The 20,188-nt window shown below is 39.5% G+C and overlaps 3 protein-coding genes and 1 long non-coding RNA gene across 5 annotated transcripts in view; 3 read left to right on the forward strand and 1 right to left on the reverse strand.

Annotated features, from left to right (window-relative positions):
- LOC116720601 (SUN domain-containing protein 2-like) overlaps positions 1-4,152 on the forward strand; it is an 18,529-nt gene extending 14,377 nt beyond the window's left edge. For both annotated transcript variants that reach the window (XM_032563961.1, XM_032563960.1), the window contains exons 13-16: positions 449-564; positions 644-817; positions 1,696-1,785; positions 2,301-4,152. In XM_032563961.1, coding sequence (XP_032419852.1) covers positions 449-564; positions 644-817; positions 1,696-1,785; positions 2,301-2,417 — 497 coding nt within the window. In that variant the 3' untranslated portion in view covers positions 2,418-4,152. The remainder of the gene's footprint in view (positions 1-448; positions 565-643; positions 818-1,695; positions 1,786-2,300) is intronic.
- A 1,424-nt stretch (positions 4,153-5,576) lies between these two features.
- LOC116720604 (proteinase-activated receptor 3-like) lies at positions 5,577-7,519 on the forward strand. The gene is made up of 2 exons (XM_032563964.1): positions 5,577-5,936; positions 6,992-7,519. Exons 1-2 carry the CDS (start codon positions 5,577-5,579, stop codon positions 7,517-7,519), a joined length of 888 nt encoding a protein of 295 aa, XP_032419855.1.
- A 451-nt stretch (positions 7,520-7,970) lies between these two features.
- On the reverse strand, positions 7,971-12,691 carry LOC116720603 (uncharacterized). Its single transcript, XM_032563963.1, has 3 exons — positions 12,585-12,691; positions 10,784-11,048; positions 7,971-9,626 (listed from the first exon to the last, which is right to left on the reverse strand). Exons 2-3 carry the CDS (start codon positions 11,045-11,047, stop codon positions 8,955-8,957), a joined length of 936 nt encoding a protein of 311 aa, XP_032419854.1. The 5' UTR covers position 11,048; positions 12,585-12,691; the 3' UTR covers positions 7,971-8,954.
- A 454-nt stretch (positions 12,692-13,145) lies between these two features.
- Positions 13,146-14,107, forward strand: LOC116720605 (uncharacterized). Its single transcript, XR_004339426.1, has 2 exons — positions 13,146-13,684; positions 13,788-14,107. It is a non-coding gene; the product is annotated as an uncharacterized LOC116720605 (long non-coding RNA).
- Positions 14,108-20,188: the final 6,081 nt, after the last annotated feature.

Raw genomic sequence — 20,188 nt, forward strand, 5'->3', positions numbered from 1 at the left:
TTCCCCCGGTGGTTTTCTCGAGATAAGTTCATTGGTGTGTGTGTGTGTGGCTGCCACGACAACCTGAGAGGACTCCTAAGTGTAAGTCATGGCGTGTGTGTGTGTAACAGTAACTCATTATCTCTAGAAAACAATCGAAAAACTAAATTGTGACAACGGAAGAAATTATCTGAACAAAACAGTTATTTTATGATAACAAAACATAAATATCTTGTTATATTGAAGAGAAAAAACAAATTACGCAAATACGACCTCTCTCGGCTTCCTTAGGTTTGATGTTTTTTCAAATTAAACCCCCCCCAGAAATATTTAAATATGTATATCAATCTGAACGTTTTTCCTAGTGTATGTAAAATATCTGTTATTATTAATTGTGCATTGAAGACGCACAGTGACCTTTTCTCCTTTCCATTAATCCGGTCCTTCTTTTTTGTGCGTGTCTGTGAAGGTGCCAGCATCGTCAGCACACGGTGTTCAGAGACGTATCGCATTCGCTCGGCGTGCATCACTCTCTTTGGTTTCCCTCTCTGGTATCCGTCTGAGAGCCCGCGCACCGTCATCCAGGCACGACGTCCTGTTTGCTCCGTCGGTAAGCGTTAGCTTTCCCAGGCGGGGTTGCTAACGAAGCCTGCTGTCTCTCCAGGGTTACCCGGTGCTGCTCCCTGGGAAATGCTGGGCGTTCCACGGCGTCCAAGGCACCCTGGTCGTCTCTCTGTCTCACCCCATCAGGATAAGTCATGTGACTCTGGACCACCTGCCTCGCTACAACTCCCCCACCGGCCACATCGACTCGGCACCAAAAGACTTTGAAGTCTACGTGAGTTCTGCAATGCTGCACACATTTTTTATTTTTTTGGTTTTTCGGTAGCTCAAACAAAACTCTGTGGTGGGACTGGTTGCCTTGCAATGTCAGTGACACATTTTGCTCTACAAATCACTCCATTCAGCTGATTTGAATACATTTGTGGCACCACATGCCTTTCAGCCAGCAAGTCAGCCGGTTACAAAAATGACAATAACACACAGCAACATAACAGGAGAAAAATGATAAATGATTCTGCCAATAACGGATGACTTTCTGTAATTATTTCAGCTAGTTCATTAGCGAATATAAAATATAGAGATTTATTCATGCCTTCCAGTGTGTCTAAATTGAATGTAAAAAATTTTCTTAGCAAATATTGGAGCTGACTTTTATTATAGTCAAATGTGATAAACTGTATTTATTATATGTTATTTCAGAAGATCTAACCGAGCCTTAACTGTGCTCCAAACCTTCATATTGCTAATCTTGTATTAAACATATTATTATTATTATTATTATTTTTATTATTCTGTATTATTATTATTATTATCTAGTGGTGGAACTTGATTTAAAAAAGAAAAACAACTTGCACACAACAATAGTTTTTTCCAGTAAAAAAGTAAAAATGAACTCCCAGTGGCTTTGTCAACCATTGCTGTTGTTTGTAGTTGTGCGTCAGATTTATGGGGGAGCCAGAAACACGTGAAAACAAAGGTTCCGGCTCAGGACTTTTGTACATTTAAAAAAATAAAATAAAAAGGAATGTGATTAATTGCGTAAATAGGCGACATGTGTATTGTCAGCTATTATTATTATCATAAATCACTATGACCACTCTAGTAGAGAGAGTTTCATTAAGAGCAGCTTTCCTCTGTTTCTTTCTCCTCCAGGGATTGAAAAATGACACAGAAGAAGGAGCGCTGCTCGGGGCGTTTTTTTATGATGAAGACGGAGCGTCAACTCAGACGTTTAAACTGCCTGTAAGTTCAAGCTGGTCTCTGTTACACGGCGGTGAATTGGGGATGTTGTAGATGAAAATATTCAAAATAAATTAAGAGGAGTGAATTTCCACCAAACATTTCAGAAAATTTGAGATTAATCTCAAAAATGTTGTAGAAAAGAACTTCTAAACTTCTGAGTTTGAAAAGTCAAAAATTTCCTAGAAAGAAACATGGAAATTTCAGAGCATCAAAAGTGGAAAATGTTTGACTTGCAAAAAAAATGTTTTACTTTTAATGCTCCGAGGTTTCCGAGTTTTTTTCTAGTAAACTTTTGACTTTTCAAACTCTTTCAATTTCTGAGATTTTTTGGCAGAAATGAGCCCTCCTTCACTTTTCTATCTGCAATATCCCTAACAAGCCGTCGTACTATTACCAGCACATCTCGTTTCTGTTTCCATAGTAACAGAATACAGTCTAAGTCTTGGTTAACCTCTCTTACCTCTCCTCTCTTTCTCATTCGTCCCGTTGTCGTCTTCTCCCCTGCTCTCGCGCAGAACCCCAGTGACGAGGTGTATCGGTTCGTGGAGCTGCGAGTTCTCTCCAACTGGGGTCACGTCGAATACACGTGTCTTTACCGGTTCCGTGTCCACGGAATGCTCGCCTACGTTTGAGAATCCCTTTGCATCACGTGTTTAAAGACATGAAAGTTCTCCCTTGTTGTCCAATGAGTAAAGGACTCATTTCTACTGAAAAGGTGTTTGAGTAATGTTACTCCTGTTCCAGCTGTCTGTAAAGCAGCAGGGTTTTTTTGCAGTGTTTTTTTTTTTGGTAATATTAAAGTTAGAGGAGGAGCTCTTTGTGCAGCGCACAGTTAGCTTAGCGGACAGAAGAATGAAGTTTGCCCAAACGTCTGCCTGGTGAAACCTTTTGGTAGCATGAGGTTCTGGTAACTTTCTGCTTACAATCATGAGCGTGCCACTAGGTCATTTTTAATATGTTGCTATTGATTATTTCTATTTATGAGTATTTTCCTGCTTCGTGGTTCAGTGTGCTAGCATACGCCAGAATTTTCTTCTAATTAAGTTGATAAGTGGTGTTTTTTTTGTTTGTTTTTGTTTCGCTAGTTCTTCTTGATTATTAAACAACTGAGCAAGGCTGAATTAATAAATAATATTGTGGCACAAATAAGATGTCAAAACTAAAAGAAAAAATGCATATTGTGACTAACAGGTTCTGTCCGTGTTGGACGCCTTTTTGGAATTAATTTTTTATTTTTGTCTCACCGCCCTGATCTATCGCATTTTGAGTAAGAATCATGGCAGGCAGCAGGGGAGCATATTTAATCAGTATTGTTTCTTATTGAGGTAAATTCTGGAAAAAAAAAGTAAAATATGCAGTTTTGTGTGATTATATTTTGCACTCTTTTAGGAGACTCTAGTGTGCTTATTTACTTTCTGGTACTTGAAATACTTGAACATCTTTTTTAATAGACGCCATGCTAATCACATGAAATATCTCTTTCCATTTCCTTGTACTGAGGAGTTTATAGGAACTTTTCAAGCTAAAATGCTTCCTTATTCGTTAGACAAAAATATAATTTATAAATTTATATTATCTGCTTTGACTACAACGCATTCTTAAGTCGTTAAAAATTCTCCAAAACAAATCCAAATTTTAATTAATTGGCAGAAGAGATCTGCACTAGACATGATGGAAAATAATTTATTCCTACCCACCTTTTCAAATCTAGACAAAAAATAAAACTCAGGATCTGTTTCTCCTCAGAGATCGTAGCACAGGTTTGAGATTGCTTCAAGGCTTAAGGTGATTTTTATTTATTTTTATACATGTCTGACTCGTTACCACCCATTTTTGAAAGCTACTGCACAAATAGAATCAAATAGGGCGGCGAGTAAAGTCTAACCAAAGTGTTACTTTTTAAAACAGATAGCCAATTTTGTGTCTTTCATCCTCATATTACAGTGCAAAGAACTGAAGAACTCTTTGCTTAATCGCCGTTTTTATTTTTTATCAGTTAAGTAAACTCATTATCCCTGAATACGCTTTACTAAACAATGAATGTCTTACATCTTTACAACATAATGCTCGCGTTTATGTTGTAAATGTTTTATTGTTTTTTTATTTTTACGGTATGTTGAGTTCTTTTACTGGCTCTCCTGTCTCGACAACTCAACATATGTAACTCTTCCTAAGCTTTTGCATAAATAAATCTGTGTGAGAAAGTTGGGGGGGTTGGAAACGCATCATATTTTTGCTTTTTTTTTTTCTGTTCTCCTTAATAAAAACAAAGCAGAAAAATTACCCAGCTGCTTCAATTCTGAAATGCAGACTCCGTTAAACTAGAAAATTTGATAAGGTTGTTGTTTAATAAAGGATTATAACATCTTTGTTGTTTTTTTCTTCTTTCCTGCTGAAATTGGTAGAGTTGGAAAAATCTGCTCAGGAAACAAATGGAAAGAAAACGTTATGTAGACAAATCGTGAATAATCGAAAAGATAAACGGAAAAAGTTTGAATTAAGACAAATGTCACCATCAGATTTATTTATTTTTTTACTTTGTAGTGTAGCAAGGATAAGGCTACATTATGTTGTATTTGTACATTAAAAGTTTTTATCAGTCTCATAAAATGCTGCTAATGATCTGAATGATGAATGATCAAAGTCATTGCACCACCTTTTTGCACAGTTTAAGAGAAATAAGATGTAATTAGTACAAAACATTTCAGAATCACAATGTTGACACTTCATTTGAAAAATGTAACATTTGTTTACATTTTCAGGGACAAACACAGTTTGGAGGCTACAGGCATATGTAATATTCAAACTAAAAATAAAACTTATTCATAGAGGTACAACTACTCACGGTTTCATTGTGGTTCTAAACTATTGGAATAAACTTCATGATTTCAGGACTTTTTGAGGTCAGAACACAAAGTTTGGATGATTTGAAGATCTCAGCTCAGCCTTCTGTCAAGATGGAGGCCTCCTGCAGAAGTCATGGCCAGCCAGTACGTCTAAAGTACCAGAGAAATGTCGTCGCACTACAATTTGAAAACAACACTTCCATTTCTCTCCAGGTTGTACAGTAGTTGGCACCAACATAATAATGCATCTATTTGTGTCCATTGTGAAGCTCCTTACCTCAGTCGAAGCTCTACAGTAACACCTTGCATTAGATTTCTCATTTGCCAACCTTACATCAGTTGTTTACGGCTTCAGGTTGCATCAGTGCGATGAAGCTTCTGTCCTGCTACTGTAGATAAAATACTCATGGGAGAATCATCATGCTGCCGGAGAAACACGAAACTTACCATCCAGTTGGTGGCTTATATTTCCTACTAAAGAGTCTGTAACCTAAAATATCATTTTCGAAAATCAAAAAGGGAGAAATGTTGGGTAACAGTAGAGCTTTTACACCTTTCCACATTGTATAAAAAAGTTGCTCCACCATCCATCTCCGCCACAGCCTAAACACGCCTTCCATCCATCTCCACACCATCCAATCGCTGAACACAGCTACTGAAGTTCATGGAGCTAACCAATTACAACTTAGCTCAATGCTACGAACGGGAATCACATGATCTAAAATCTGTTCCATTCCTGAAACGGTACACTTGGTCCTTGTAGAGTGAGTTGTTTGTCCCAGTGATCGTCAGGATAAGAAGGTCGGGGCTGTGTTGAGGTGAGGCGTTTGATGAGATGTTTCTCTATTAAGTATGATCTTAATGGATTAGACATGAATGATAAACCATAACCTTTACTCCAACTCTTTTTTTTTTCTTTTTAGCATTTCCTTCCAGATTTAAAACATGTTGAACGCCAGCCTTTATGACAACTCGACCAGCACCGGGGGTCGTGTTCGCCCGCTCTGGTACAATTACCCAGAATGCGTCGTGTCCCCTCAGCCCTTTGCCTTCTACTTTGCGTGCAAGGTGATCAACCTGGTCGTTGGCACTCCGGGCAACATCTTCGTCATCTGGCAAATCGCTTCGAAAAAGAAGAACACCTCCACGTCGGACATCTTCTTCCTCAACCTGGCCGTGCTGGACGCCTACTTCTGCTTGATGACGCCTATAGAGTTGGTCAACAGGCTGGAGCTGGACGACAAAAACATCTGGATCTTCCAGAGGTTTGCGTATGGGGTGAAGGACCTAGCACCACTTTTTCTTGTACGTTTTTCTTGACTTTGTCCTTCAACTGTGACTGTGAGGAACAAACCAACTAGTGGAAAAGGAGGAGTGGGGTTTAGTAAAGTATCAATATTATTAGATTAAGTATTTTATATTCCTTGCTAGATTGGTATAGAATCCTTATATTATTAACGGTGAGCTTTATAAAATAATAGTGAAAATATATATATATTTTTTCCTTACCCCACTGGACTGGCGCCCTTAGCCTTTGCCTACATCATGTCACGGACTGGCCCTGTTCAAGTTTTAAACATGGCGTTTTAAACATGGCGTTAGGAGCAGTTTGCTTGGTTTCGGTCTCTGTGAGACAAAACCAGTCCTTTTGTTCTCAACCTAAGAAGCAGATTGCTCGTCATGAAGTCAGTGCCTCAGCCTTGGAGACAAAAGAATCATCGGTGCTCCGGCTCCGTACAGCCGGTCAGATACGGTTCTCTGTGATGAACTGAGGGAACGGTATCTGAATGTCTGCCCGACCGTCCGTCGAAATATCTAATAACGGAAACTTGTCAGCTTTTCTGACGAGAGCGCACGAGCAAAAAAAAAAAAAAAAAAAGCGCGACAACTTCGTCGAAACACGTCGTCTAATATCGCGGTGTCTGTAGTTCATATCGCGGTGTCTGTAGTTCTCTTGCGCGCGAGCGCAGCACGCGTCTTGTGAGCGCGCGCGTTTTTTTTTGTCGCGGCGTGCTTTGAATTCAAAGCTGCTTTCATCTGGTGGTGAATGTAAACAGACACCACATTTCTCTTGTGAAAGTTTTTGAAAACCATCACTTTCATTTCGCTTTTCACTTTTGCTCCACGTTCTTCCAGTTCATCACGCAAGATCAACCCAAATACTCAGAAGTTCACGGTTCTCATGTGAAAAGGTAACAAGGGAACGAAGGCTTTTGTCGAGCTCTTCACAGACCCCCAAATTAGATAACATCACTGAAAAAGCACAAGTGCTCTTTTACAACCCTAAAAGCAAAATAAATTAATAGAGCTAATTAAAATAAATGCTAAATAGTTCCTTCTCCCTGTGTGTACCCCCCCAGGTGTGTATCTGCGTGGACCGCTACATGGCTGTCGTACACCCAGTGTTTTTCTCGAGCTACCAGGAGACCATCACCCGCGGTTGCGTTTGCATCATAATCTGGAGTTTAATAATGCCCTACAGCATCATCAAGGGGATCCACGGCATTCTGAGCGTGACCGGCATCTTCTCCGGGGTCATCCTCTTTGCATTCGCCGTCATGGTCTTCTGCAACATCTCCGTCATCTGGGTCCTCCGGCACTCGGTGGCGGGGAAGGAAAAGATGCACCCGGTGAAGAAGAGGGCCTTCAAGATGGTGCTGAAGAACCTGGGCATCATCGTCTTCAACTACCTCCCCCCCGTGGCCTCCATGCCCTTCGTGTCTTACTACACGCGGTTCGAGTACCTCTGTCTGATCAGCATCAGCGTGTTCGCCGTCATGGACCTGAGCTGCAGCATCGAGCCGCTGCTCTACATCTCAAAGTCGGAGGGACTGAACGCTTTCTGCTGCAAGAAGGCCTCGGAAAGCCCGGCCGACGTCAAGGTTTGACCCGGCCGTGTGTGAAGTCACTTCCCGTCCTCCACATTTACCGACACCCCCTACGGCTACAGAGTCTTAAAATAAATAGATACCATGGCGATGTGGTGAAAAACGTTTGTTTCCTCCCGTTATCCGACTGGGAGCTTAGATTTTTTTTTTTTTTATCATCTTCGTTGCCCTCGATATTTTTTATTTACCAACTAATGAAGATAATCCCATTAATCTCGTGCTGAAGAAAGAGAATTGTTGATCCCACTCGAATAAAATGATTCAATTAGTAACAAGGAATTGAATTATGTTCATCCAGGTTAATTATTATGCTGTTAAGTTAAATAGACACAATAAATTAACTTGTTTCCCATCAGCAGTCATACATGAGGGAAACATGAAGTCTTGGCTACTAATTAAACATTCCTCGAGACTTTGGTTAACTCAAAAGGTAAAGTATAACTTAACGAAATCATATTTGAACAGAATAATTAAAAAATGTATTTGTTTTTTCCATTGAAAAGACTGGACTCATTCATTACTAAATGGCTCATTTTCAGATTTTGCTGCTGCCATAAAAGAGTAAATCACTTTTAACTCTTTGATGCCTCTGTACCAGCGATAGCAACAATTGTAGCTAATTTGAATTAGCAAAAAAAAGAAAAAAAAAAGTTGTACATCAAATAAAATGTTTAAAAACATTAAAGGCTTTCTATTAAACAACTGAGTTTTAAAAGTTTAATCATATCTTGCAGCTCGTTTAAATATACCTTTCTCTCGCAGGTGTTTAAATTTATCAGCTGGTTGCTACGGAAACTCTTAAGCTCTTTTTATTTTTAATGAAACTCTAAAGCTGTGTGGGGTTTACAAAACACTTAATGGGCACTTAGGACCTAATTAATTTAGCCCCAAAGCAAGAAAAGCTCAGTGGAACCAATTAGCAGTGATGTAATGAGCGGTTACACAGTTTATGCAAGATGATTAGCTAAATACGTCAGGAAGTAAATATTCCAGGAAATATGTGGCACTGCAAGCAATTATCCGTCTGGTTTATTCAATTTAATAATGTGTGAATTTCTCTATAATAACTGTTTTTTTTTGTTTTGTTTCATTTATTGTACGTGTGCAACTTTTGTGTTGAATATATGATGAAGTTAGTTATCAGTTTGTCTAAAAATGTATCATCAGTACCAAGAGTTTTGTTTATTTATTTTAAATAAGAAGCTATTTAAAATACATACGCTGGAGTCTCATTTGTAAAGATTTTTAAATTTACTGGAATGTTAATATTCACATTATTTTAATCAGATTTCTGAATTAAAAGTCGATGTTTTTGATGGAGAGACAAAATACTTGCTTGATGATTTATATTGTTCACATGCTTGGCTGACGGGAAACAAGCACATTTTTGTGATTGGTAAAAAAAAAAAACAACCTTGAGTTGAACGCAGCGACATTAAGCAGCAGTAATTTTAGCATGCAGCTCCTTCAGGTTCTCCGGGTCAGCTTCAGGCCCGTCCTCTGACGTGACATAACCCGGGTAAGTGGGGTGGAAGTGCGGGGAGCGAGGCGTGGCGGCTTCGTTTCCTTCCCCTGATGGTGATGGTGACGGCAGCGGGATCAGCTTGGCGTGAGCGTAGTCGATTTCAAAGCCCTCGAAAATGAGCCCCACCCCCCAGGCGCCGAGTCCTTCCTCCAAGAGCAGCGACACCTTCCTGGCGGCCGACGCCAGCGCTTCGTAGTCCCCTCTCTGCAGTCGGAATATGTCAGAGGTCAGAGGTCGCCGCGGAACCAGCACGGTGAAGCCGGGGGAGTTGGGGAACGGAGTGAGAAAGGCGACGTGGCTTTCGTCCTCCCACACGCGCCACTGCTTCTCCTCCCCTCGGACGATGCGCGAGAAGAGGCCGGCGTGAGCCGGGTCGTCGCCCAGGAACGTGAGGTCCGGCGGCGCGTCGGGGAGCGGCAGCCTCGCCCTGATTCGGCTCTGAACGTCGGTCAGGCTGGAGTCGCTCCATCGAGGAGCCGTTTTGGAGGTGCAGTATCCCGGGTCGTGAGCGTTGTGCTCCTCTTCTCCGGCCAGGTGGGGGCGCCACTCTGCGTCCAGACCGTGGAGGGGCAGGATACGGATCTGTTGGGAGCAGAGCGAATTCAACTTGATCAACCAAAGCATTGCAAACCAAGAACACCTGAAGTGGAAAGAATATGCAGAAGACACTTATTACTTTAACGTTCCAGTATTTCAGCTTCAGACACGCACAGCTAAAGTGATACTTTAGAGGTCGCTAAGAAACAGCAACTGGAACCTTAAAAACTGAAAATCTGATCAATTTCATTTGTATTGGTACAAGTAGCAAATTACCTTGGAGTAATTTTAGTTTTAGGTAAGGCTATTTCCACATATTTACAAAACAAAAACGCGTACTGTGACACCTCTTCCTTTTAGTGGTGGGCACACTTCCGCTAATGTGCAAATAGCAGAGCTAATCTGTCGTTTATCTCTTTTGCTAACGTTTAGCGCACTTTCTACAAATGAACTTTTCTGGATAAATTCTACGGCACTAATTTGACGCGGCTCTCTTGTAAACTTTATGTTGAATAAACTTCAACATCTACATTAAAGTTTTGGTTATCAACTTAATAATTATTCAAGTAGCCAGACGTTTATATTCTACTTTATTAGCATTAGCGAAACTAATATCCGCTACAGTGCTAGTTGCGCTAACCTTAAGGCGTAACTAGCTTTTTTGTTAGCTGTGCCCACTGCTGCTTTTTTTTTTTTTTAAACCACAGCAGAAAATAATAAAAGTATTATATTATAATATAAGACTTTCATTAGTATGGTTAAGATATGAATTATCTATTTAGGATAGACTTGGTGTTAATAAGTGATAATAAGTGTCTGGTAGATTTAATTTCGAATTTCGAACTTTCTTATTAAGCAGAATATTCGTCGTTTTAGGTGTTAGCTGCAGCTTAACAAGCTAACATTCAGGCAGTCTTCATAGTGATGTAGCTAGCTAGCTAGCTAGCCTGCAGGTATGTTGTAGCTTTCACAACAGTAGTTTCAAACCATAAGTGATCGGTAGAGTTTGTTTGGGTTCTGCAAAATGAATGTGCGCTGATTTTGCAGCTGGAATCGTCTAATAGACTCGTAGTTTGCAACGGAAAGAATTCCAACTCCATTTGCACCCCCTCTGGCCTCTGTGTGATAGAAACTAGCCCCCATGGCTAAGGGCAAATCCTTTCAGTCTGAGTTTATTTTTCCTCCAGGGTAATTCTTCTCACCTGAGCAGGTCTGTCTCTGTGGGGTCTGCTGACCAGAGCACACCGCCGAACACCCAGCCCGTCACACAGCAGCTCAGCGACGGTCCTCGCCCCCAGCAGCCAGGTCGAGCACTCGGACTCGCCGAGGTGGAAGATGCTGCCTCCTGCGCTGCCCGGAGCGCTGCTCTCCAGGATCACGGAGCCCGGGGTCCAGGGCCGGGGGTTCAGGTAAGCCACCAGCCCCTCGGACTGCCAGATCACATGACGAGTTAGAGCGGAGGACATGCTGCGGAGCCGAGAGACGTGGGAGGACATAGATGAGGTTACCTTCCAGGTAGAACGGGAGAGTTTTCTTTATTTATCATATAATGTCATTAAAAGAAATTACACAAGAGATTTGAAACGAGTGCTTTACAGATTTCCAGCGTATTCTGATATCAGCACGGACAAACATTTAAATTCTCTCTAATTCTCTGAAGCAACTTGGTTATTCATGGGAAACACTTCATGTCCCTGTAATGCGTGTGTAATTAAATTGTATCCATTTAATCATTGGATACAATGATTAAATGTATCCAATTAATCATTGGATACATCCAATGATTAATTGGATGTATCGCGATAAATCGATTGTTGAAATAATCGTCAAAGGATTTTGTAATCGATTTATCGTTAACAGGAGTATACAGAACAATATACTCAGAACAGTAACGAAACCAAAACTGTACAAAGGAATCGACACAGTTTGCATTTAAGACTAAAGAAAAAAACTTTGTGAATATGCACTACCTAAAATTCCTCAAGTGACATAGTTTTAGCTTCACCTGTACAAATTCTGTAAAACCGAGCAAACAGCAGCAAACACTCCAGTTAAGCACCTTCTACTATCCAATTATTAATCAATAATCCAAAACAATAATCAACAGATTAGCCCCTCTCTGTATTTATGTTGAATCAAGCAGAGCTTAGAAATATTGCTGTGGACATTCAAGTTAAATCTTGTAAATTGTAATTTCTATCCATTTAGTTTCTCTTTGGGCTCTAAGGTTAGTTTAGAACCAAAATCCGTAATTAATTTTTATCTTTGGATTTGTTTAGATCACCTTGGTAACTGTTAGACTATTAAATTAAGGGATCACGAACACACACGGTGTGTTCGTTTGCCAAACATTAGACCTCCACCGTGGAGATTTAATGTTTGATGATTTAATGAATTAAACGTCCGGTGTGATGACGGAGGTTTTTGGAAACTCTTTTTATGTTTTTTAATTATTATTATTATTATTATTATTTTTATTTTTTTTTACCGCTTTTTGAACTCGAAACGTGAGAATAAGTTAACTTTCGTTTTCTGGGAATCGGTTGGCGTACAAAAACTTCAAAGTCTCTTAGATCCGCTCTGTGCATTTCACAAACAATAAACAAAAAATGCAAAAAGACAAGCAGATTGTAAGAAGTTTCTGTTGTACGAGTGAAAACCGAGCGAAAGGGAAGCAAGGAATTATTTAAGATAAATGGATCCGAAGCGTCAGCAGTCTAATTTCTTAAAGGCTCATAAATGCCAGGGGGGGGAAATACTTTTTAAGGAAACCTGTTATTCTGTTGTGCCGAGACAGCAAGTCTGGAAAACTGGACCGAAATATATTTCCTTTAGAAACTACTGTAGTTCTAACCAGAACATAAATGGCGGCGCTGACGTACAGCTAGCAAAGCAGACGATTATCTGAGACTGAAGGTTAATAAAACGAAACCAGCTCAAATGTCCTCAGCGGGGACTGATAACAAAGAGTGGGAACATAAAACTAAACACTTCTTACTCTACCTCAGTGTGAGCGGCGCGGAGGGATACCTCACGACTTCAGGAAGAGTCTCAACCCAGCAGGTGTTACGCCGAGAAGCGCGTGGCCTGTCGCGGGAGCGCGCATCGCTCTAAACTGACGCATATTTATGAGAAAACCCGACTGAACTATATGGCCGAAGAGGCAACTTTTAAAGATATTCGTGACATCATCGTGTTTCCCTAAAACGGGTGGGTTTTATTTCGCAAATGACTTTAAATACATACGGTAGTGGCGCCTGTATGGAGACACGTATGAGTGAAATGTTTCGGTCCGTGTCTGATGAGCATGTTTTCCGCTCCGTTTGAAATTCCCCGCCTTTTCTTTTAACGCATGAACAGAGAATATAGAGCTAGTATCATTATGTAGAAGATTTTATATCATCCTTAAGTCTTTTAATATAGGAGGAGATGCTTTTTTTTTTTTTGGCAATACGATTTCTGCGCCTGCCAATATCTGCACGGTCTATTTTCTCCTCATTTTCGTCCTATTAATATAAAACTTATACTAGTGGCTCAGAGAAGAAGTGTGCGTGTGTAGAAAATGCGAAATCCCCCTTACAAAAAAATCCCGTGAAAGTCACATGTGAAAGTCACATGTGAAAGTCACATGTGATCACATGTGGTTCACACAAATTTTTACATGTGAAAGATGTGAATCACATGTATTCGTGTGATTTCGGAACGTTTCGTGGTAAAATCACATGTGATTCACATGTTCCACATGTGAATCACATGTGATTTTTTTGTAAGGGCCCCTCTTAACTCTTTATTTCTCCAAGTTATTAGGGCGACGCATGTTTTGGCAGAGCAAATTATTAGCCTGCGTGCCCCAACTGTTTTCCCCCAAATATTGTCTTATTGATATGAAATGTGATTGGTATGAGTTTCATATCAATAAGACAATATTTGGGGGGGAAAATAAACAGGCCACGCAGGTTAAGAAACGCGATAATGTTACGGAAATCTTCAAAAGTTGCCTCTTCGCTCGTGTTTCAGTCCATTTTCTCATCAATATGCGACAGTTCGCACTGAGGGTCCAAAACCTGCTGGTCTCTTTACTGTACGTACCTCCAAAGCAGGAGGTGAACTCCCTTCAGAACCACTTCATGAAACTGTTGTTGCCACAAAATGTTTTGGTTTTTTTTACAAAATAAACATTTATAATGTTTCGTCCCATCCTCCCAGGAATATTCCTTTTCTACACGTGAAGATCCCTGCGCAAATCCAGTCACCTGCACGGAGCCCAGCTCCTCTTTTTTTTTTACCTGCGAAAAAGGAGCCTAACCAGCATACAGCCTGCAGGGATGAAACACCATCCGAGACCCGAGCGGTCCTCCACTTCTTTAACCCGCCGCGGAAGCCCCGCGTCGGGAGAACCACGGAGGGAAGGTGTGGAGACGGAGTTCCGGTAAGCTGCTGAAATCTGTTGACTCAGACTTGCGGTTGATGAAACTATGGCAGGCCGTTTTAACACCACGGTCCAGAGATCTGAAAATCTTGGTAAAACTTGGGAACTCTCTAATTCTATTCTCACAAGACAGCGTACCAATTTTAGACATTTCAAATTGAGTATAAATGACGTCAGATTTGCTATCAAGTTGTAGAGAAGCTTTAATTCAAGATATTTCGCCATTTGAAACATATTTCAACTAAAATTGTGACTAGGCATAAAATAAATCAAAGATATCTCACTTTTATTTTGGACTAGTTATGATTCTAAGTCTGGAATGACGCCATAATTCAAGATATCTTAAAGGTTTTAGATAGGAGATTATGGATTTGACTAATATTGCAGATAGCAAATAGCAACTAGACAAAACTAAATTAAAGATATGCAGACCTGTAATTTTGACTAGTCAAAATTGATTTTAAAATCAATTACAGATATTTTCAATCGGGTTTTCTATTTCAGACATCTTGCATTAACATTCTGATTAGTCAGGGAGACATACTGATAGTTTGAATTTGCATTTCCATCCAGTCAAAATCTCACAGATGTACATAGCATATTTTGAAATTTCAATAAAACAATGAACTTTTTTAATTTTTTTAATTAAAACATTTTTTTTTTTTTTTTATCAGGCACCATTTTCCGCTTGGGAAAGAGCGGGGACTGGAAAGCACTTTTAACTTTCCAGAGCCGTAACACACTGTGTTTGTTGGATGATAGAATAAGCAGAAAATTATTTGCAAATTTCTGAAGCAACCTTAAAGTCCGTTCATGTTTCCGAATATTTCATTCTGCTCAAGTCTTTCTGCTTTGTGGCATTTTCTGACCGTCTTGATTTCGACAGCTACAGAGGAGACCGATTTTATGTTACAACGGCCTGCCATACCGGTGCGACGAAAAACAAAACCGTGTTCTGGTCTGCTGGCATGTAGCATAGATATGTTTGAGTAGAAGCCGCATGCACTGCAGGGAGGCCGCCATCTTGGAAAGGTCGCCCACTCGCTTTTAATCAATAACTCGCTGAACACTGAAGTGATTTTCACGTCTACGATGCAAAACCTGTACATAGAGCTATTATAACAAGATGTATAGCGACACTTTTTAAAAAATATATTTTTTTTAAATTGAATTGCCACGACCCATTTTTTTGTCTTGAAACCTTTATTGATTCCAGTCATCGTTACAAACATAACACAATATACTTGCAACTAGTTTGTTCGTTTGACTATTTTTATTATTATTTCTTTTTTATTAAAGCTCCAGACAGATTTCTTCCTAATTTGCTGCTATTTATTTTTAGCAAAAGTAAAAGATAAAATGTGCTAGAAAAAACATATAGAAATGTTGAGATTAAACGTGGAAATTTTCCAGACAAAAACAAGGACCTTTCTGAGCTTGAAAAGTCCAAAATGTGATAGAAAAATCCCCAAAACTTTGAGATTAATCTCAGAAATTTTGTAGAAAAAAAAAAACTAGGACATTTCTGTGTTTGAAAAGATGAAAATGTGCTAGAGCTTCACAATTGGAAAATGTTTGATATTTGAGACTCAGAAATGTCCAAAGTTTTTCTAGAAAATATCTGAAATGAATCTCAAAATTTCAGAAATTTGTATTTATTTATTTTTAATCAAATTTTGGACTTTTGCAACTCAGAAATTTCTTTCTATGTTCATATTGCCCTGATACAATATCATATTTACATCTCTGCACCAAATTCAGATTATTTGCCAGTGTCTTCACAGAAAGACTTCAATCAAATGTGCTGTCCCACTTCAGAGGAGTAAATCTGTCTTCCTAATCCCGCAGCCCATGACCTCAGCAAGGAGCTGAGCCGCTCAGGTTTCCTCCGCGGACGATGTCAGCCGAAGACCAGGCTGATTCACCCGGCTCAGGAGGAGAGAGGGCGACTCATGTAACCAAAATGTCGGAGTTTCAATGGCTGCTGGATGAACGTCGCATTGCCAACCACTCTGAAATCACAATTGTTTTTTTACCAAGTTTGAGGCAATGATACTGTCTTCCTGGTCTTAAAGGTTTCAGATGAATTCCGGTTCATTTCTGGTAAAGATTAAAAAAAAAGAAGACAGAAGTACGCTACAGATAAAGAGCAAAATGAAGAAATATTTAAAGGAAATTGCATAATACAAGCGATGTCTGATGAAAGGTGAAAATTCTCATCGACAGCCGCTTCGCTTTTTCCCCTGCTAGCAAGTTTCTGTTTCTCGGGTTCTTCTTTCATTTACTGGTATCAGGCAAAGGTGTTAAGAAGAGGAAAAAAAAAGTACTTTTTCCTTTTGAAGGAGGCGATACAGTAACACTGATCCCCTGAGACCGCAGGGAAAAACCAGGTTCTGACAGAGAAGACGTTCATTTTGATGAAAAATAAAAACTTTATTCATTCCGAAAATAAAATAGAGAGGGCCAGACGTAAAAACGTCTTTTGAAAGACCAACAGCTACAGTTAATTTAGTAGCAGGCTGTTGCTTCAGGCAGAACTGCTATGCATTTTATCACACCCTGGTGTTTAGGGGATTTTTGATTGTTTAGGGAACCTTTACCTGAAATAAAGCTGCTATTGTCGTACAGTGCAATCTGAATCATGTCTATAAAAAAAGTGATCTGACATTAGAATACAAAGTTACATTATAATAACAACAGAGTTATCTGCTGTTCCTGGTAAAACGTATCTTTAACAAGGCTCACTTTAAAACGTCTTTGGCAACAGAACATGTTTGGTGGTCCGATATTAAGAGCCGTGAGCTTTTCTCACCAACACAGCCAACTTTATTTACAGTAAACTGTGTGAACCGTAGCCTCAAACCAGCCTCTGACTTGTAGGCAGAGAAAGCGCCCAGGTCCAATTCATTCCTTTCATATAATATTCCCTAAAACTGTGTGACATTAAAAAAAAAAAATCATAGATTAAGGAACTTATTATTATTATTATTATTAGAACATTAATTCAAAGTAAAGGTAGAAAGTTTTTAAGAACTAAAGGCTATGTTTTCAAACGCATTGACCTAAACACATTTTAGCAATAAAGCAGTTTAAAGTGCTTTAAACTGCAGTGCAGTTTAAAAATATAAAAAATATAATACAATCACTAATAATAGTTCTCATGTGACATCACTGTTAGTCCCCTAAATCCTCCTTAGACAGCAAAGGATAATATATTTTTTGACCAAGCTATGAAAAACTAAAGATTTTCATTTACTTTTGAGCAGAGACTAAGACACAGAGGCACCGTAATGTGAAGCAATTTCACATAAATCATCTTTTCCACAGACATTAGACTGTTGTAAGGTAGGATCACTTATTAAAAACTTATTTTTTGCCATATTCAACATAATCCCGGACAAGCCCCCACTTATGTGTATTTGGGGGAACTATGTATTGTGAAACAAGCAGTAGACATTGCAGTTTGTCAGATGTGATGATCAAAATCATCAATACACGTCTAATACGTTGACTGTCATCAAAGGCAACTCTGAGCAGGTGGGTTCTTAGACTTGATTTAAAGGAACTCAGTGTTTCAGTTGAGTTCACAGTTTTCTTGAAGTTTGTCCCCTAAAAATACATGCAGAAAAAAAAACCAGTGCATTTTTAGTGGTTATGATTGGGTTACATTCATTTTAATGAAAAAAAAAAGACTGAAGAATTTTCTATATTTCATTCTCAAATTCCCTAAACTTGTAGCTGAAGCCATGAAGCACTATCCCACTGCCTCAGTTGCATTTCAAATCAGTCAGAAATAGACTTGTTAAAATCCAGAAGGTGTCACTGCCCTACAAATAGCTCCCCCACTCTGGCTGTGCAAATGCCAAAAACTCAGGATAGTCTCTACAGCTTGAACTGCAACACTTCGAACACTAAAGTACACGCTGCAAAGGGCAGGAATCAGAAAGAGGAATAGTGATTTTACACCAGGCTTCAACTCTGAACTGTATATTGAAGACAATACCAGGAAGTAAAATAGCCACTATGATCACCAGTTCAATCAGCGTCTAGACATGGGAAAGGAGACTTGCTTGAGTTTCGACTGAGCATCTGAATGAGGAAGTGCAAAGGGATTTGTTTGACTACAATTGTATCATGGTTGCTGGTACCAAATGTCCTGGTCAGTTAATTTTACGAGAATCTTGAAGCAGATGGGAATCTTGAAGACCAAACCATGTGGTGTGTCTGCCGGCTGTAGTTACCTGAGGCTGCAGTTCACTCAGGTTGACCCAAACTGGACACCAACAGATTAGGGAAAACATTTCCCTCGTCCAGTGAGTCTCAGCTGTATCGTTCAGACGGTAGGGTCAAAATTTGACACGAAAGCAGGGATCCGTCCTGTGTTGTTTTGACAATTAAAGCTTATGCTGGTGGTATGCTACCAACAGTACCATCGGGTCATTGTTTAACACCCAGGAAATGTCAGAGATAAAATCTACCCCATCATAACTGCAGCGTACTCCTCTTCTGATGACTGCTTCCGTTAGAACAATCCGGTTACAATAAAGCTCAAATTATCTCAAGCTGTTCTTTTGAACTCCTACTCTACTGTCACCAGATCTCAGTCCAGTAGAGCACTTTGGTGACATGGTGAAATTTGAGATTAGCATCATGGAGGTTAAGCTAAAAATTTGCTATTTGTTACATAAGATATATAACACTTTATTGAATCCATTCGATGAAGAATAAAGGCAATATTGTAAAATGGAAGTCTAGCGCATTACTAGCAAGGTGTACCTAAATAAAATGTTAAGGTTTCTGTCAGTCAGACTGATAGTCTATTCATGCAGACTCATACGCACCAGACAAAGTATTACTGAGGAAGTTCATTATACAACAGGCGTCTCCAAGATGACATTTTCCCAGGACTCAACATTTACACTCGACTCTGCGATGACGTAAAAGGTTTGAGTCTGTGGGAACTCAGCGGACTGTTTACGATGAACACCTGTTCAATGGAGAGCTGCAGTGAACCCAAACTACCCAACATGCTGTAGATGTTGTCCCCTGTGCTGTCAAAAGACAAAAACATTAGAAGAACCTGTCCTTTTGAGTTAACAAATTTTAACACCGCAGCCTTCCTCCCCTCAAAGTAAACCATTATTACCAATAAAGAAAAATGATTTACTGCTACAGGATGTCTCATCATAATGGCGTCAAGAATAAAAACATTTAGATTAGTAGGTAAATGCTTAATTTACACAGTTTAGAAAATGTATGTTGGTAATTTGAGTTTCTAGGTTTACAAATTCGGCATAATTTGCACAAGGTTACCCTTTTTTTTAATCTTCCTTCTTTTTTTTAAATGAACGTGCGTGAACGTAAATGTGCCGGCACATGGCCAGCTGAAACTGCTTTTGTTGTTTTGTTTTTAAGTAGAGGAATGTACAAGAACAAGAGTAGCCTGTATTTCTTTTCCTCTAGCGATCATGTGCATCGTCTGCCCATCTTGACTGGAACAAGGCAGGAAATGTGTCGTTGACAAATCTTAAATGCCGATTGCGTCCTGGCGAGGTGCAGGACAACCGGACACTTCCGGATCTCTGCATGATCTCAGTGAAACATTTTCAAAGCTTTTCTCATAATTACCAGAGTACTCATCATTAGGTGGAGCTTTAAAGAGCATTTTGATTGCTTTCCACACAAAACCGGCCCTCGTCCTCAGAGCAAGACATCTTAACTAAGGTTCACGTTAGAGCTGGTGTTGGGACACACTGTCCAGTCTGTGTAGGGTTATTTCAGCTAAAAGTGGGTAACACACGTTATTCAGGGCAGGGTGTCCTGACCTTTAGGTAGAATTGACATTTTGTTGACATAATCTGTGTAATGAGCACAAGGTTAGCTTTGTACTTTAATTACATTAATTTCTTTCCAGAAATACATAAAAAAGAATCTTCAAACATCAATTGAATATTTCTTTTGATTGAATATATTAACAGGTTTTTTTTTCATGATTATATGTGTACCAGATATTTGTTGTGACTGTGGTGCTTATTTGTGTCTTCTGAAGAGGACAAGATTGTTGTTGCTGACAAATACACCAAGGAGACGTTTATGGAGTAGATGTGTGCTTAAAGGAGTTTAGTGCCAAGACTAAATTTACACAGCTGCTTAGGAGAAAGCAAATAAAAGCAAATAT

Source organism: Xiphophorus hellerii, chromosome 5 (genome assembly GCF_003331165.1).
Source record: "Xiphophorus hellerii strain 12219 chromosome 5, Xiphophorus_hellerii-4.1, whole genome shotgun sequence".
NCBI lineage: Eukaryota > Metazoa > Chordata > Actinopteri > Cyprinodontiformes > Poeciliidae > Xiphophorus > Xiphophorus hellerii.

Excerpts from the sequence above, each read along its gene's own strand:
- LOC116720603 (XM_032563963.1), bottom strand. The coding sequence starts at position 11,047 with ATGTCCTCCGCTCTAACTCGTCATGTGATCTGGCAGTCCGAGGGGCTG. Across the intron at positions 9,627-10,783 it reads ACAGAGACAGACCTGCTCAG|ATCCGTATCCTGCCCCTCCA; the intron begins GTGAGAAGAATT and ends TGCTCCCAACAG.
- LOC116720604 (XM_032563964.1), top strand. The coding sequence starts at position 5,577 with ATGTTGAACGCCAGCCTTTATGACAACTCGACCAGCACCGGGGGTCGT. Across the intron at positions 5,937-6,991 it reads ACCTAGCACCACTTTTTCTT|GTGTGTATCTGCGTGGACCG; the intron begins GTACGTTTTTCT and ends GTACCCCCCCAG.